A 19522-nucleotide genomic window follows, 5' to 3' on the forward strand; every position below is an offset into this window, starting at 1 on the left:
TAGCTCACTGCATTTTGTCATTCAGAGTGAAGATGTGCTGGCTAGTAGAGTTGAGAAATTTGCTTTGCACAGCCCCTGTCCGCGGTCCAGGTCGGTGCTTTCTGGCCATGGACAGGAGCTGCGCCTATTTCTTTATGCCCCCCCCCTCCAGTATCCTATGCTCAGCTTGTGATTTGCCGGGCTAACAAAATATCATCTGTGCCCCACATGCCGCACAGATGACTTCATGCCAGGTTGGTAAATCAAATTCCATACTTTAAATCTGGAAGCCCCAGAAATTTGTGCAGCTCCTGTTCACAGCCAGAGAGCACTAACCTGGACTGCGCACCGAGGTAGCGCGAAGCGATCTGCTCATCACTAATGCTAAGTAAAATCACCCATAATGTTTTTACTGCAATAGGAAAATTCTTGTTCTCGTTGGAGCCTTTGTACTGTCAGATATAAACATTGATATGTGCATCCTGATTACCAATTCTACTGACAACTGACCAAAGGCCCACTACTTAGAGATTTTTTGGCTACAGAAATCTCAATTTTGTTGTGCAAAAAAAATACAAAATAGTATAGATAGATATTTAATACATTTTTAGATCTGCATATCTGTATATCTTACAATATGGCAAATACCTGCAGCGTTTAGCTTAATGTATATGAAGTAACCTCAAAGCTGTATTACTGTAGGGTATAACATCCCAAACGATTCCCTCATCCATTGTGAGCACCTTGTCAACACGGCTCAGCATAGCCCGAGAGACAAATCCCTGAAAATTTGCGGCAAAAGTAAAAAAAAAAACATTTCACACAGAAACTGTCAGAGAAATCAAACTTAAAGGGGTATTCCCATCTCCAAGATCCTTTCCCAATATGTAGTAGGTGTAATAATAGTAATATTAGCAAATATCTTCAATTAGAAATGTGGTATAGTTTTTCTGATTCGCTGTGGACCTTAGGTATCCATGGTTACATCCACTGATAAAGTGATTGTTAGCTAGCTAGCTGCTAGTGGTCGTAACTGTGGATACCTAAGGTCCTGTAATGCCTGCACATGAGGTAAGTGGCATAGCGAATCAGAAAAACTATACTACATTTCTAATTGGAGGTATTTGCTAATATTATTATTATTACACTTACTACATATTGGGATAGGATCTTGGAGATGGGAATACCCCTTTAAGGCAAAAAGCAGGAAAGAAGGGAAGGGTGTAATAGATGATCAAGGTCTCTTCATGGCATTGACATGACACAAGTGAATGTCACACAGGTCCTACATATGGTGTGGTGTAATATAATATACCTTAGCCGGACCCCTCTAGTTTTCATTCCTGGTACACTAACTCCTTGGGATGCCCAAAATTGCAGAGGTTAGAAAAAAGTACTCACAACGTTTTTTTTATATTGTTTGGTATTTTGGAATTTAAGAAGATTCTTATTTTTGTTGCATTACAAATATTTAATAAAATTATAATTGTTATAAAAAGCAATTGTAGAAATATAAGTAAATGTATTCTAAAATATCCCAATATGATTATTTTTTGGAAATCTGTTACTTTTAAAGAGAATGTTATAATTATGTTCAAAAACTTTATTGTAGATCGTCCAAAAATTCGACTTCCCAGATACCTTCGTCAAACGTATGTGAAGCATGTTGGAGAAGCAGTGAATCTGGTTATTCCTTTCCAGGTAATAGGGTCTAATTTGCAGTGTGCTGTACTTATACAGTATATGTGTATTTGTTTTGGATTGTCAAATTTGCGGTATGTCCTCAACGTCGTGGATTTTTTTGTTGCTATGGATTTCTCCAGCAATGTGACATTTATGTCAAACTCTGCATTTCCCTTTCTTTTTAATACCTTGTCATATCTATGTACAATGTTAGAAACTGCCTAAAAACTCAGTTTCTATAATTATTTAATAGCTAACTAGATTAGCTTGTCACTTTAAGATACATGGATTGGAACCTATTATTACCCTGCACATCTTAAGTATTTAGGAATTAATGTAAAGGAGTTGATAAACTAGGCCTCATGTGGCTGAAGTGTGTCAGCAGTTCCTGCATGATGAAAGCATTGATGCTTTGGACTGGCTTGCCCGTTCCTTAGACCTAAATCCAATTGAGAACATCTGGGACATCATGTCTCGTTTCATCCACCAACGCCTGGGCATGCTCCTGATGCAGTGGTGGATGTTCTCCTGAGGGATCTCCACCCAGACCATCAGTCAACTCCTGAACAGTCTGTGGTGCAACGTGGCATTGCTGGATGGAACGAGACATGATGTCCCAGATTTTCTCAATTGGATTCAAGTCTGGGGCACGGGCAGGCTAGTCCAAGGCATTAATGCTTTCATCATGCAGGAACTGCTGACACACTTCAGCCACATGAGACCTAGCATTGTCATGCATCAGAAGGAACCCAGGGCTCACTACACCTGTATATGGTCTCACAATGGGTCTCAGGATCTCATCCTGGCACCTAACGGCAGTCATGGTACCTGTGGCTAGCACATAGAGGGCAGTGAATCTGCTCTCACCCGTGAAGAGCACAGGGCGCCAGTGTCAAATCTGCCAATCTTGGAATTCTCTGGCAAATGATAATCGCCCTGCTCGGTGTTGGGCTGTAAGCTCAACACCCACTTGTGGACGTCGGGCCCTCATACCACCCTCATGGAGTCTGTGTCTGCCAGTTTGAGCAGACACATGGATGTTAGTGGCCTGCTGGAGGTCATTTTGCAGGGCTTTGACACTGCTCCTCCTGTTCCTCTTTGCACAAAGGAGGAGGTAGCGGTCCTGCTGCTGGGTTGTTTCCCTCCTATGGCCCCCTCCATGTCTCCTGGCGTACTGGCCTGTTTTCTGATCTCTGTTCCATGCCCTGAACACTGTGCTGACAGACACAGCTACCCTTCTTGCCACAGCTCACATTGATGTGCCATCTTGGATGAGCTGCACTACCTGAGCAACTTCTGTGGGTTGTGCTGTAGACACTGTCTCATGCTACTGTACCTCTAGGTGTGAGAGTATTGACAAAATGCAAAAGTGGCCAAAACAACAGCCAAAAAGTATGAGAACAGAGAAATGGTCTCTGGTCACCACCTGCAGAACCACTCTCCACCATTTGCACAACACAGGAGAAATTGATTCACAATCAGTGTTGCTTTATAACTGGACAGGTTGATTTCACAGAACTGTGATTGACTTGGAGTTACATTGTATTGTTTAAGTGTTCCCTTCATTTTTTAAGGAGTGTATATTGATTTTTATATTGGCTTAGAGCAGTGTTTCCCAACTCCAGTCCGGAAGGCCCACAAATAGATCTTGTTTTCAGGATTTCCTTACTATTGCACAGGTGATGGAATTATTGCTCATGCATGTGATGCAATTATCACTTGTACAACACTAAGGGAAACCTGAAAATATGACCTGCTGGTGCGCCTTGAGGACAGGAGTTGGGAAACACTGGCTTAGAGTATCTCAGTGTTAAATTTACACCTGGGTTCATAAATTATTATGGATTCATTTCTGGATTATACATAGGAGGCTAGTGTACAGCCATGAGTCTCTGGTAAATATATATTCTTTCTATTATTACATGACAATTGATATCATAACTTTAACCGATTAGTGACCAGGCCTGAATGGGCCTTAATTAGTGATGAGCGAGCGTGCTCGCCACTGCTCGGTACTCGCCCGAACATCGCCCTGCTAGGCGAATATTTCCGGGTTGCTCAGGCAGGAGCTCGGGTCCCCACCCTGCATGTTTGGCGCTCTTTAGAGAGCCAGTGAACATGCAGGGATTGTCTGCCACGCACTGTAATGCCGTAGCCATGTTGGTTCTGGCTTTACAGTGATTGGCTGGCCGCACAGCGTCATCAGGTCTATATAAGACCCGGTGACGCTAGGCTCGTCACAGTCTATCCCAGAAACAGGCTGAGTAGGGAGAGGTGCTGCTGGGGACAGAATTGGCGGTGTACTAGTTAGGCAAAGGTAGTGGTACTCCAGGAGTATATATATATCCATCTGAACTAACAGTCCTTCTGAGGACTAATCCAGCTGCATATATTAATCCTGATAGAAGGAGTTAGGCAGGCAGGCAGGGTTTGTGGCAGGAAGAGGACGATGGCCTTTTCGCACCTGTGTGGTGCTTCTACGGATCCAATCACTACGGGATCTGTAGAAGCACCACACAGGTGCAAAACATCCGTCGTCATCTTCCCCTCTCCCTGCATTGCTCACTCTTGCCTTGCAATGTACCACTTGCTGGATTAGCAGTTTTTCCGGATTAAAGGACTTTTAATTGCAACAGGATCGGTGAGTTGCTGCCTTTCTATTTTCTTCTCATTTGCTCAAACCTATTCACAGTTGGTCCCTGACAAATAGCATATCTGTGAACAATGTTGTCAGAGTATTACGCCACTTTTACGGACATACATAAAACAAGGTAAAATGGAAAAAATGTTAAGATACATGCTTTCCAGGGTAATGACTTGTATATAAAGCCAAAGAAATACTAAAAAAAAAAAATTATGGACTGTGGAAGACATTTATGCAACCAGATTGAACATGAACATTCATCTGGAGCTGACCACCTAGCAGCACTTGTCCCTATTTTAAATGCATCTAACAGCGTTATCGATAAGTAATAGAATAGATTTTAATTTTTTTTGGGCAGCACCATGCAGTATAAGGCAATAATACCTGGCTGGATTGATGTAATACGCTATCCATACTGTGATACCTCACCCGTAAACTAATTTCAGATAAGACAGTTAATATTCTAGAATATAGAATCTATTTGAATTGTCCTTCCCATTATTAAGGAGTGAGTCTCCTATACCGTTATTGCATATGCAGCAATTTCAAGGGCTGCCAAAAATTAGGACGTACTTCAATACACATTTGAAGAGACGTAAAAAAAAAGAAAAAATAAATAAAAAACACATTAGAATCTTTCTTTAGTATAAAAACCAGACTCGTCAATGTAACCTCAATGTAATCACATTGTTCAGCTCCCGCACCTCCTCCTCCTCCTGTTCAGCCTCCATCTCCGAAATGACCACATCAGTCACCAGCTGGAAGCACTGCAGCACTGCCTTGGCCAAGCGGCAACAGGCTGTGTTGAAGCTAATATGCTTAATGCTTAGGTGGCAAACCGCTCACCGCTGCAGAGTTGTTGAAAACTGTAACACAGCAGGCAGATCTGTGGCTCTCACCGCTGAACCTGGTGACGGAGAAATGACAGCTGTAGCAGATACGGTTTCCCTGTATACCACTCCTTTCATCCGACCTAAAGAATATGGCTGTGGTGAAATACAACTCTCTCCGAGAAGCAGCCCTGGCTAAGAAAAGTCTATGTGAAGGTTCCCGGATACTCTATGGCTGTTTTTTTTACTGTGGATTGGATGTGCTGCTCATGCATGTTTTTTCTCAAACCGCATTGCAGATTAGGCCATTGCCCAACTCTGTAGTCATGAAATTCAAGGTGCAAAGAAATATCTTTGTGTGGCGAAGCACCACCGAGAAGTGTGAGCTGATGTTGGACGGTCTGCCATTGCTTATGCAACAAGCTGCATTAGAGGACTTCCTGGGAGAAATGACAGCCTGAGTAGATACGATTTCCCTCTATGCCAGTCCTTTCACCGAGCTAAAGAATATGGCTGTGGTGAAATACAACTCTCACCGAGAAGCAATGTCAGACTGAAGAATATTGGGCCCACCAGAGGATTTGATGCTGAGGGCCCACCTTTCTCCCCCGCTCAAGAGCCCCATAGCAGCTGCAAAGTTTGCGCTATATGAATTTTCCTGATGGAGAAGCCAGGGCCCACCGGAGGATTCTCTGATGGGCCCGTCCAACCCTGTTGAGAAGCAGCCTCGGCTAAGAAATGTCTGTGTGAAGGTTCCTGGACACTGTATGGCTGCTTTTTTACTGAGGGGGAAACCCACACAAACACGAGGAGAATATACAAAATCCTTGCAGATGTTGTCCTTGGTGGGATTTGAGCCCAGGACCCCAGCGCTGCAAGGCTTCAGTGCTAACCACTGAACCACTGTTCTGCCCTCTCTGTTCTCCCTCTGATATCTAACATGCTGGAGAAACTTGCACCTACTGCCACTCGGTATCTTCAGCTCCTTTGTGAGAAACTAATGAATTTGGCCAGCCACTCAGTCTACCAAATAAAATTCCTGAGAAGGAAATTGTGGATGGCTTTGCTACTGGTACTGGGGGCACTGCTAATACCATGGCGTCATGCCATCGTTCACTGGAAATATTCCAGGCTGGTAGGAGCCAAGCTGATTCCCACCAGCAGCAAGCTCACTAGACGTTGGCCTCTATCATGCTTACGACCTGCAAGGTTTGCACTTTGAGCTCTCTCTTGAAGAAGCCAGGGCTCACCAGAGGAGTCTCTGGTTCTCTGGTGGGCCCGTCCAACACTGCTGAGAAGCAGCCCTGGCTAAGAAAAGTCTGTGGGAAGGTTCCTGGACACTCTATGGCAGTGTTTTTACTGTGGACTGGCTCCAGCAATCTATAAGATCCCTTCGCTGGCTCCCCATTGCCCAGAGACTCCAGTTCAAAACCATGACATTCAAAGCCATCCACAACCTGTCTCCTCCATATATCTGTGACCTAGTCTCCCAGTACATGCCTGCATGCAACCTCAGATCCTCACAAGATCTCCTTCTCTACTCCCCTCTTATCTCCTCTTCCCACAATCGCATACAAGATTTCTCCTGTGCATCCCCCTACTCTTGAACTCTGTACCCCAACATATCAGACTCTCGCCTACTGTTGAAACCTTTAAAAGGAAGCTGAAGACCCATCTCTTCCGACAAGCCTACAACCTGCAGTAACCCTCGCTCCACCATACCGCTGCACGATCAGCTGTACCCTCACCTACTGTATCCTCACCCATCCCTTATAGACTGTTTGTGCGCCCTCACGGGCAGGGTCCTCTCTCCTCTTGTACCAGCCGGTGACCTCTTTTCACATGTAAAGTGCCATGGAATAAATGACGCTATAATAATAATAAATAATAATAATTATACTAATTGTACTCTGGGTCAATTGATGGCACTTTCCTGGTGTCTTCCCCTAAATTGATGTGTTTTGGCAGCTTTTGGTCCCGTTTGAAGGTGTTGTGTATGCATTTGGTTTTGGCATCCATTGAATCCAATGGCGTTCAGCGAATATTCGACAATTACATTGGCGAATATTGCAAAAAACGGCGATCGTAATCTGAAACGAATATTGATATATTCACTCGTATATAATCAGAAACACCCTTAAAAAAATTATGTGGGCATGGCATAATGGTGTCACCCTGGTGATATGGTGGTGGAGGATGCAGAAAAGGAGGAGGGCGACATAAAATAGAACAATTCCTGAAGCGTATATACATGTCTGAGTGTGAAGGGGTGCATGGGAATATAGACCCCCCAAAAAATTACCACTGGATTTGAGTTTATGTTCGATGCTATCATCTGGTGGTGTTGACAAGTCTTGTCCAATCCAGCCCTTGTTCATTTTCATTAGTCAGCCTGTTATTTTTTTTAAGTTGATAGGCGGATGCGCCTATCAGTTATATCAGGCGGCACTAAAAACCTTCTCTGACAAGATGCTAGCCTCTAATGCATAGAGAGACAGTTCATGCCACGTGTCCAGCTTGGATGCTCAACAGTTGTAAGGCATTGAGAGGAATCATGAAGGACGCTGGTATGGTCGCAAAGGTAGTCCTTCAGCATCTTCCAAAACTTTTCCCTCCTTGTCAGAGTACCCCGTGTATGAGGGCCTGGGCGCTGGGAGGGTCTGAGAAAACTGTCCCAGACCTTTGACAGCGTTCCCCTGCCTCTGACGCATCTTGTTTGTGTTTCCCTCACTTGTACTCCTTGGTTGTCCAATGAACTGTCTGTGACCTCTGCCGCCAGCGTTGTCAGATGGGAATTTTTTTTTTGTTATAATTCTTCAACAAGAGCCTGAACTTAATATATCCAAAAATGAACTCCTTCGGTTTCCTCCTTCTACTAATCTTCCTATACCTGAATTTTACTAACCTACCTATATCTGACTTTTACTAACCTACCTATACCTGACTTTGCTTTTTCCTTTAGGTGGTGCCACCATAACTCCCACTCGGCATGCCTGCTGTCTTGGAGTCATATGTGACACAACTTTCCTTTATTCAACGTGGAAAATCACTCACTCACTCATGTCACCTTCACCTTAAAAACAGCTCCAGAATTCGACCTTTTCTCACCTTTGATACTGCTAAAACTCTTATTGTCGCTGTTATTCACTACTGCAACTCTCTTCTAATCGGTCTCCCTCTAAACAAACTGTCTCCTCTCCAATCCCTTCTGAATGCAGCAGTCAGGGTCATATTTCTATCAAGCCACTTCACCGACGCCTCTACCCTGTGCCAGTCGTTGCACTGGTTAGGTTAAACAGTCACTACAGAATACAATACAACTCATCTCTCTCACCCACCAAGCTGTCCACAGTTCTGCACCGCCCTATATCTCATCCCTCATTTCTGTGTATCACCCCTCACATGCCCTCCGTTCTGCAACTGATCTAAGACTGACATCCTCCTTAATCAGAACCTCACACCTCCGTCTCCAAGAATTTTCTCGTGCCGTGCCACTTTTCTATAATGCCCAAAATGCGTACAACACGATGGTCATGGTAAAGGCAGCAGAATATAAAGTCGGCCACGTGTGCCAAACTGCCAACAGCCAAGACTTCCCTATTCTCCCCAAGAGGATGACTGTCCATGTTCTCTTCCTCCTCCTCCTCATTATCACCCAATCCGCATTGAGATGAGATGAGATGAGGCTGGGCTTGGTAGCATCACCCTGTATAGTTCCTTGCTCCGCCTGCAATGCTTCCTCTTTAATTGTGAGCAACGAGTGTTTCAGTAGACAGAGAAGCAGGATGGTGACACTAATTATGGCGTCATCGCTGCTCACTAACTTGGTGGAGTCCTCAAAGTTTTGGAGGAGGGCACAGATGTCAGACATCCATGCCCACTCATCAGCTCTTATGTGCGGAGGCTGACCTGAATGCCGAAGGGCATGTTGAAGCTGGTACTCAACAACTGCTCTCTGCTGCTCAAAATCATTCTAAACATCTGCAGCATTGATTTCCAATGCGTGGTCACATCGCACACTAGTTGGTGAGCTGGAAGCTGCAAACGCTGCTGAAGCCTTGCCAGGGCGGAGGAAGCTGTAGCTGACTTTCTGAAATGGTCACACACATGGCGTACTTTCACAAGCCGCTGTGGTAGATCTGGGTAGGTTTTGATAAACTCTAAGTTGAGCACATGATCCAGGCATGGTACATGTGCAAGCCTGCCTAGCTTCAGAGCCGACACCAGGTTCTCTGATACAGCTTTCAACAACTCTGCAACGGTGTGCGGTTTGTCGCCTAAGCATACAGTCCTGCTTATTGTTATTGGCACCCACAAAGTTTAAGTACATAATCGGGAATATCTCCTGAAAAAAATGATTCAAGTGATGATGGAGGAGGTGGTGCAGGAGTAGAATGTGAGAGCAACCCTGATTGACCTAGGACCCACAATCCTCTGCTTTGGGAGGATGTATTCCATCCCAGGGTCCCACTGGGTCCCGGATTCCACAATATTAACCCGCTGGAATGTGTCAGTGAGATGTACCGTCCCTGGCCACATTCACTTGTCCACATGTTTGAGGTGAGGTGAACCTTCCCACTAAGTGCACTGGGCAGGGCACAGGTAATGTTCTGGGACCCGTGCTTGTGTAAGGCGGGGACGACACCAAGCGAAATAGTGGCGGCTGGGGACCACATACGAAGCCCCGGTTGCCGCCATGAGGTTGTGGAAAGCTTCCGCCTTCATGAGCCTAAAAGGCAACATTTCAAGTGCAAGCAGTCCAGAATTGTGGCAGTATAGTATTGCGGCCTGTGGGTGGGTGGCTGGCTGGCTGCTTACTTGCACTTGCATTCCAAGGACTTGGGTAGCGACAACTGAATGCTGCGCTGGGACAAGGACGTAGACTGTGATGGTTGCAAGTCTGCAATGACAGGTGCAGGGCGGGAGGCATCTTTGCATGTGCCTTGGACAGCGGATTGGCGTGCACACACACAACAGCGGAAGAGGCAGTGGTGTCACCTGCAGACACTGTTCCTGGACCTTGGCGTTTGGCCCAGCTAGTCAGGTGCTTTGCTGTTATGTGCCTGAGCATTCTGGTGGTGGTCAGGCTGGTAGTTTTGTTGCTCTTGCTGATGCTGGCCCGGCAGATGTTGCAAATGGCCTTTTTGGGGTTATCTAAACAGTCTTTGAAAAAGAACCAGACTCGGGAAGACCTAAAAGTTGTACTGGCAACTACCGTCCTGTTGGTGTCCGGGAAACAGTTGCCCACCTTGTGTCTGTGGCCACCACACTGCTTGTTCCTGCCTGTTGTGGTGCTATGCCTCCCTCCCCCTGTGTGCTGCTGTCCTTGCTCTGCATGTCCCCTTGCCAGGTTGGGTCAGTGACTTCATCGTCCACCACTTCGTCTTCCACTTCCGCACCCTGGTCCTCTTCCTGACTTTCTGTCCATTGTGTCTCATCATCATCCACCTCTTGCGACAGTAATTTCACTTTCCCACCTTCGGGTGACCATGGCTGCTCAAATCGCTACATGTGATATTCTGTTGCCCTGCTTGAAGTTGGCAGAGTGAGAGGCCCGAATCTATCAATGGAAAAGTGAACAGCTCTTGGGGTAACCCTGGACTCCTTCAAACCACATATCCAAGCTCTATCCACTTCTGAGCGGACTGAGTGATAGGCCAGAATCTATAAATGGAAAGATGAACAAAACTGCTCTTCGGAGTGTCCAAGTGTGGGATCAGTTGTCTCAGGGCACTCGGAATGGTGAGAGGAAGGAGGATCATGGTGAGAAAGATGCTGACTCCAAGTAAAAACATCTCCTGCATCCGCACATTCCTCAACCACGAATCTACAAAAACGCTAGTGCACGCCCTCATCATCTCCCATTTCGACGACTGCAACCTCCTGCTCTGTGGCCTCCCTTCTAACACTCTCGCATTCCTCCAATCTTTCCTAAACTCTGCTGCCCGACTAATCCATCTGTCGCCTCTCTGTTGCCTGGCCTCTCCTCTCTGTCTATCCCTTCACTGGCTTCCCATTGCCCTGAGACTCCAGTTCAAAACCCTAACCTTGGCATGCAAAGCCATCCACAACCTGTCTCCTCCATACATCTGTGACCTAGTCTCCCGATACTTACCTGCACGCAACCTCAGATCCTCACAAGATCTCCTTCTCTATTCCTCACTTATCTCCTCTTCCCACAATTGCATACAAGATTTCTCCCGTGCATCCCCCCTTCTCTGGAACTCTCTACCCCAACATTTCTGACACTCACCTACTGTTGAAACCTTCAAATGGCGCCTGAAGACTCACCTCTTCCGACAAGCGTACAACCTGCAGTAATCCTCGCTCCACCATACCACTGCACGACCGTTTTATCCTCACCTACTGTATCCTCAGCCATCCCTTGTAGACTGTAAGCCCTCGCGTGCAGGGTCTTCTCCTCTCCTGTACCAGTCAGTGTTACATTTTTGTTCAACATTATTGTAATTGTTTTTACAATGTATTTGTATATCCCTTTTTCACATGTAAAGTGCAAGGAATAAATGGCGCTAAAGTAATAATTATAACGTGGTCCAGACTCATGGCTACTGAGACTGGACCGTGTGGAAGACAGAGAGGCGGTGGTGGCAAGCTGACTGGAAGCATTATCTCTCTGCTATTCAACCAATAACCTTTTCACACTGCTCTGGTTTCAAAGCGGTGTTCCGCTGCCTCCTAGAAATTTGGACAGGAAGGTAGTTCGACATGATATGGGTGTTTGTTGTGCTCCCTCAGCAGGCACAGTTTCATCTTGCCCACGGCCTTGACCTCTGCGTGCACTATCACCATAACATCCACTTCCCTGTCCCTTGTGACACACCTTACCCATTTTAAATGGAGTTTAATATTTGTCACGTTGCCAAAAATGTCTTTATTATTACCGCAGTAATGTAGGATCACGTCTGATGACCACAGTTTTAGGCAGTGACCTGGGAGTCAGAGATGGTCTTTCCCATGTCTTTTCAGCAATGTATGGATGTGTCTGATCATGTCTCACACACCACATGGCCAGATAAGGTAGTAAAATGTTAAAATTACATTTACCGGTGAATGCATTTTTTCACCTTTGAAAGCAATGCAAAAGTGCAAAAACGCATCAAAAACAATATGTTTTATTGTCAGCCCGTAAAAGGGGCGTAATACTCTGACAACATTGTTCACAGCGATCACCTGGAAGTCATAGATGCTTCCAGGGGCCTTCCTCATGCTGTTCCCATGTCATTTGAGCACTGTTCCCATCGATTTGGGCAATTTTTAGGCCCTCTGCAGACCGCCGAGGGGAGCCGCCTGAAAAATGCTCGAGTTTCCCATAGACTTACATTGGGCTCGTTGCTCGGGTCGAGCACCCGAGTATTCCAATTTTCTCGACTCGAGCAACGAGCACCCAAGCATTTTAGTGCTCGCCCATCACTAGTAAAAATAAGAAACGCAATAAGGCAGACATGGGAGCCACAACACCCATTTGAACGAAAGTCTTGGAAGAGAGAGGCCAGCATCTTAGTGCTCCATTATCACTTCCGTTTATGACTGGACAGTTTTTTTTTTTTCATTTTTAATTCTCCTCTTTTCAGCAGTCATAATTAGTGTTGAGCGATACCTTCCGATTTCGGGAAATATCGGATCGGATTGGATCGGACCGATGCCCAAAAAGTATCGGATATCCCCGATTCCGATACCGGAAACCAATGCAAGTCAATGGGACACAAATATCGAAATAAAAATAAACGCTTTCTTTCCTTGTAGGTTAATTCTACATGAAGGAAAACAACTAAGAATAATGTAGAATGTATTACATGAAAAGCCGGCAATTCATCAGCGGCATACACCGGTACCCGACAATTTAGAACAGAAAGAATAGAACATCACACATAGATTAGATAGATAGAAACATGTCAGTCACATATATATGAAGTACAGTGACAGTGTTGCTTACAGTTCTTGTCATTTAGTGTAAAGGATTTATTAAAAAAATAACAGTGTTTTCATGCACCGTCTCTTTAAAAAAGCCGGCCGGCAATTCAGCAGCAGTACCCGACAATTTATTACAGAAAGAATAGAGCTTCACACATAGATTAGATAGATAGAAACATGTCAGTCACATATATATGAAGTACAGTGACCGTGTTGCTTACTGTACTTGTCATTTAGTGTAAAGGATTTATTAAAAAAATAACAGTGTTTTCATGCACCGTCTCTTTAAAAAAGCCAGCCGGCAATTCAGCAGCAGTACCCGACAATTTATGACAGAAAGAATAGAGCATCACACATAGATTAGATAGATAGAAACATGTCAGTCACATATATAAGAAGTACAGTGACAGTGTTGATTACTGTACTTGTCATTTAGTGTTAAAATAAAGGATTTATTAAAAAAAAAATTGGCGTGGGGTTCCCCGTAATTTTAGGCTCTAGCGGAGGTTAAGCAGACAGCTGGGGCAGATGTTTGAAGCCTGGGAAGGGGGTAATACCCACGGAGCTTCCCAGGCTACTAATATCAGCCCCCAGCTGAATACCTAGCCTTTACTAGCTATTAAAATGGGGGACCCCCAAAAAAATGACGTGCGGTCCCCCCTATTTTAATAGCTAGCAAAGGCTAGGCAGACCGCTGGGGGCTGATATTAATAGCCCAGGAAGGGTGCCATGAATATTGGCCCCCTCCCAGGCTAGAAACACCAGCCGTCAGCCGCCCCAGAAATGGCGCATCCATAGGATTTGCCAATTCTGGCACTTAGCCTCGCTCTTCCCACTGCCCTGTAGCAGTGGCAGTGGGGTAATAGGGCTGGGGTTGATGTCAGCTTATAATGCCAGCTGACATCAAGCCCAGGTTAGTAATGGAGAGGCGTCTATAAGACACCCCCATTACTAACCCCATAGTCAAAGTTAAAAAAAACACAAACACCTAGAATAAAGTCCTTTAATTGAAATAAAGACACAATTCTTTATTGTTCTAAATTAAACCATACTTACCATCACGCCCATTCCAGCTAAAGCCAACGATCTCCTGCAATAAAAGTAAAATAATAAAGCAACCTCATCCTTACCTTTCCATGGCTTCCCACGACGGCTCCAGCTCTGCTACATTCACATAACAGGCTGGATCGCAGCCGAAAGCTGCCATCCATCTTGCCATGCCGTCGAGACTGAGAAGCGCAGGCATGCTTGCGCTCCTCAGTGTCTGGCTGTGACGGCATCCAGATGAGCCGAGTTCATGTCCAATGAACTCAGCTCACCTCATGCACGTCACTGACAACGTGGGAAAATTCTCCTGCTCAAGCGCTGAGCGCAGGAGAATTTTCCCACGCTGTCAGTGACGTGCACGAGGTGAGCTGAGTTCATTGGACATGAGCTCACCTCATGCACGTCACTGACAGCGTGGGAAAATTCTCCTGCGCTTGCAGTGAGCGTGAGAGAATTCTCTTGCTGAAGCGCTGAGCGCAGGAGAATTTTCCCACGCTGTCAGTGACGTGCATGAGGTGAGCTGAGTTCATTGGACATGAACTCGGCTCATCTTTATGCCGTCACAGTGAGACACTAAGGAGCGCAAGCATGCCTGCGCTTCTCAGTATCTGCGGCATGGCAAGCTGGATGGCAGCGTTCTGTTGCGATCCAGCCTGTCATGTCAATGTAGCTGAGCTGAAGCTGTCGTGGGAACCATGGAAAGGTAAGGATGATGTTGCTTTATTATTTTACTTTTATTGCAGAAGACATTGGCTTCAGCTGGAATGGGCGTGATGGTAAGTATGGTTTAATTTAAAACATTAAAAAATTGTGTGTTTATTTCAATTAAAGGACTTTATTCTGGGTGTTTGTGTTTTTTTATTTAACTTTGACTATGGAGTTAGTAATGGGGGTGTCTTATAGACGCCTCTCCATTACTAACCTGGGCTTGATGTCAGCTGGCATTATAAGCTGACATCAACCCCAGCCCTATTACCCCACTACCACCGCTACAGGGCAGTGGGAAGAGCGAGGCTAAGTGCCAGAATTGGCGCATCCTATGGATGCGCCATTTCTGGGGCGGCTGACGACTGGTGTTTCTAGCCTGGGAGGGGGCCAATATTTATGGCACCCTTCTTGGGCTATTAATATCAGCCTCCAGCTGTCTGCCTAGCCTTTGCTAGCTATTAAAATAGGGGGGACCCCACGTCATTTTTTGGGGGGGTTCCCCATTTTAATAGCTAGTAAAGGCTAGTATTCAGCTGGGGGCTGATATTAGTAGCCTGGGAAGCTCCGTGGGTATTACCCCCTTCCCAGGCTTCAAACATCTGCCCCAGCCGTCTGCTTAACCTCCGCTAGAGCCTAAAATTACGGGGAACCCCACGCCAATTTTTTTTTTAATAAATCCTTTATTTTAACACTAAATTACAAGTACAGTAATCAACACTGTCACTGTACTTCTTATATATGTGACTGACATGTTTCTATCTATCTAATCTATGTGTGATGCTCTATTCTTTCTATTCTAAATTGTCGGGTACCGATGCTGAATTGCCGGCCGGCTTTTTTAAAGAGACGGTGCATGAAAACACTATTATTTTTTTTAATAAATCCTTTAACACTAAATGACAAGTACAGTAAGCTGAGCGCTGCCATCCAGCTTGTCATCCTTCAGAGACACTGCAGAGCGCAGGCATTATGGGAACTTCCGATTCCGGTATTCGATATTCTAAAAGTATCGGAACTCGGTATCGGAACTCCGATACCGCGAATATCGGTCGATACCCGATATTTCAGTATCGGAATGCTCAACACTAGTCATAATGTTTTCATCATTGTCATTAACGTGGTTTGATGAAGCTTTGTTTTATGAAGGACACATTGTAACATTTTTCTCTGCAATTCAAATATAGAAAAAAAAGCTATTTTTTTACTGCTAGTTTTATAGTCATGTCGATAACTTATGTATGTCGTTTTTTTTTTGTTCTATGTTTATAATATAAAGTATTTTATATATAAAAAAAAAATTTGATGATGATGAAGATGATTTATACATGTTTTTATTTTTTACATAAAAGATGTCTGGAGAACATTTTCTTTTTCTCCACTGCAACTGGGCATCCATAGCCCCAGTTGCAGATGAAAACATCCCACTGCAGTGCCAGGCTTCACTGATCTAGGTCTGACCGGACCCAGGAGCTCCACTATGCCAGCGGAAATCCAGTGCTGATGCTTCTGATCACTGCATAGCACTTATTGAGCACTATGTAACTGGCAAAAGACAAGACAGAAGCAATAATAAACCGCTTCTGTCTCATCTAGATTGTTTTTGGCTGGATCATTAACCCAGTGACATAAATTTACAATGGTACAAGGTTAACGCCCACTACCAAGTGTCGTAAATTTACAATGCTTGGGCGTTATCAGATTAAATTAACATTTTAAAGAGTAACCATCATTTTACTCCTTTTTCATAAATCAATAGTACACGTGAAAATAAGAACTTTGTAATATATCTTATTAGAGAAATCCGATTCTTCTCCTCCTGAACTGATCTTTTATTCTCTAAATTCAATTCAGTAGTAAATTCTGTCTTCAGGGAATGAGAAAGGCAGCACGGTGACTCAATGATTAGCATTGTAGCCTAGCAGTGCTGGGATCCTGGGTTCAAATCCCACCAAGGACAACGTCCTCAAGGAGTTTGTATGTTCTCCACTATTTTTGCGTGAGTTTCTTCCCACACTCCAAAGACATATTGATAGGAAATTTAGATTGCAAGTCCCATTGGGGACAGTGATAATATCTGTAAAGAGCTGTTGAATTAATCGCGATATATAAGTGAGTAAAATAAACAATACGGAGAAGTAACAATAAGAATTCATTAGAGCTCAGTGTTTTTTCTTATTAGAGTATGAGATGGTTCCCGGTATTTTTTTTTCTTCTCTTTAATTGTTGCTAGTGATGCGCCCCTGGGCCTGTGTCGCGCTGCGTTGCGCACGCGGGAGCTTACCCGGAGCCGGATCTGTTGAGGGTTGTAATCTCGTGGCGGTGACCCGGTCCGTGCCCAGGGAGTCAAACTGAGCGGCGATGTATCAGCGGTAGATGATGGACGACTACGCCACCCGTTGAGTGCAGCCAGGGAGCTGCTGCTGCAGGGCAGACCGCTGAGGCCGGTGGTAGGATTGTGCAGCGTGATAGTATAACCCCCAACGGGAGGGGTATGGCCTCAGGGCAGCCGACGTGGATGATGGGGGTAGCAGGAACCACTCGGAGACGGTACTGTGTAGTTCAGGGTCTTTACTGGTGACAAAGATAGACCCTCCCGGAGTACTGGCTAGCGATTGGGGCCTGGTCAGTCCTTGAGCAGATGGGATCTCCCCTGGCCAGGCGGAGTTGTAGGCCTCCCAAACTAACGATACTCTTCTGGCTACCTTGCTAGAGGCGGGTATAAGTAGCCCACGTCCCTGAGTGTACCGTGTGGTGCTCACCTGTATGGCCGGTGACTCAGGGCCTTCGGGTTTCTGGGCCAGAGGACCTGCAATCCCCTGCCGGTCGGTTTCTGCTGCTGGATAGGAGTTAGTCCCCACAGCCTCGGACTCCGGGTCCGGTGATAACTTCTCAGTCAGGGCGAGCTCTGCAGCTGCCAGCCCCTGACTCCTTGTAACACTGCTCCCACAGAGCTCCTGTTGTTTCTTCCTATATTTGCTTCTTTTCTCTGCTTCTTCTCTACTCACTCACCCTGCCTCAGCCCTAGGTTTATATAGGGGAAGTTCTTCCCCTCCCAGGACTGGGCAGGAGGTGTGGCATGCATAGGATCCCTGACCAAGAGACCTCCCACCTGCTCTCAGACATAACATTGCTGTTACTGTGGAAAACCAGACCCCTGGGGTGCCACATTCCCCCCTAGTGAAATTTAGTACTCCGGGACCAAACATATTTTAGAAAAACATAACAAGATATAACAATAACAATAAAGAAACACATAAAGGTGGTCACGGCATGTCCGTAACCGGGTGCAGTCTTTGAAGAAAGCAAGGTGTCCATTTCACCAAAACAGGGAGACGTAACCAGGTAGGGGTCTGTCCTGCCCCGAGTCCTTAACAGTCTTTAGTCCGTCCTGGGTTACGCTCCAACTATGTACAAAGGATTCCCGGTAAATCCACCAAGGACTCCTAAAAATAACTAGAAACACATAATTATACACAAGCAACAATAAACAGGTAACCACAAATAAAACAATTTATACACTTCAAATCCTCCAACGTGCGGGTAACTGGCCCCTAGTGGCCCTAGTGGACCTACGGAGCTGACTGTCTGGCCCTGAACTACAGGGTGTAGGAGCTGTTAAGGGTAAACTGGGCAGCGGTCTACGGGCCCTTTGGCTCACTAGGGATATGGCAGGCTCACTGCAAGCAGAGGGTTGATCCTCCTGGTCTGCTGGTGTGGGGTCTTCTGCCTCCTGGACCGGCTGTTCTTCCAGCTCTACCTGTTGCTCCGTAGGTGCTTGGGATGCTGGTTGGAGGAAGGTGAGTACGGGTACCACAACTGCACCATTGACTTGAGTCCAAGACCGAGGGAAGTCTCCGAGCACAGTATTAACCATGTCTTCCCTTTCCTCTACGGGTCGAGGGTCTTCTTGTTCCTCTTCAGGGTTCCGTAGCTGTTCGGGACACTTCTTCAGGTGATCCCGGGATACAATGGTTGTGGTTTCCCCTCCATCTTTACTGATGGTACAGACCTTTGGGTTGTCGTGGCTTGAGGGCAGTACGGTGTACGGGTCCTTCTCCCACTGGTCGTCCAACTTGTGGAGCCGTCTTTTTCTCTTCAAGACCTGCTCTCCGGGTACCAGGGGAACAGCGGGAGCATACTGGTTGTAAGTTTTCTCTTGTCTTTCCCTAGCCTGACAGAGACTTCGCTCCACGCTCTCCTGTACTCTCCGGTACTGCTGCTGCCTCTCTGTGTCCCAGTCTGCTTCTGGTGAAGTGTCCTCAGGTGTCAGGACTCCCATTTCCAGGTCAACAGGTAACTTACCAGGTCTCGCCCTCATTAGGTAAGCCGGGGTACAGTTGGTGGAACCTACCGGGATGTGGTTGTATAGGTCCACCAGATCGGGCAGCTTCTCAGGCCACAGACTGCGTTCTTCCAGGGGCAACGTTTTCAGAAGATCCATTACCACCTGGTTCATTTTCTCACAAAGTCCATTAGTTTGCGGATGATAGGGTGTCGTCCTTATCTTCCGGCAGCCATACAGAGTGCAGAATTCTTGGAAGACCTCCGCTTCAAAGGCAGGTCCCTGGTCTGTCAACACTTGGTCCGGGTACCCGTGTGGACGGCAGAAATGCTGCTGGAAGGCTCTCGCTGCTGTTCGAGCTGTTAAGTCCTTGACGGGGACGACAACCAAGAACCGGGAGTAGTGATCCACGATGGT

The 19522-nt window shown here is 45.9% G+C and overlaps 1 protein-coding gene across 1 annotated transcript in view; it reads left to right on the top strand.

The window, feature by feature from the left end:
- LOC141252906 (myosin-binding protein H-like) overlaps positions 1–19522 on the top strand; it is a 216548-nt gene that overhangs the window by 114823 nt on the left and 82203 nt on the right. Inside the window, exon 4 of the mRNA XM_073670668.1 lies at positions 1592–1680. Within this exon, the coding sequence (XP_073526769.1) occupies positions 1592–1680 (89 nt within the window). The remainder of the gene's footprint in view (positions 1–1591; positions 1681–19522) is intronic.

The sequence above is a fragment of the Phyllobates terribilis genome, unplaced genomic scaffold, assembly GCF_046119375.1.
Source record: "Phyllobates terribilis strain yellow unplaced genomic scaffold, ASM4611937v1 Scaffold_2__4_contigs__length_985480577, whole genome shotgun sequence".
Classification (NCBI taxonomy): domain Eukaryota; kingdom Metazoa; phylum Chordata; class Amphibia; order Anura; family Dendrobatidae; genus Phyllobates; species Phyllobates terribilis.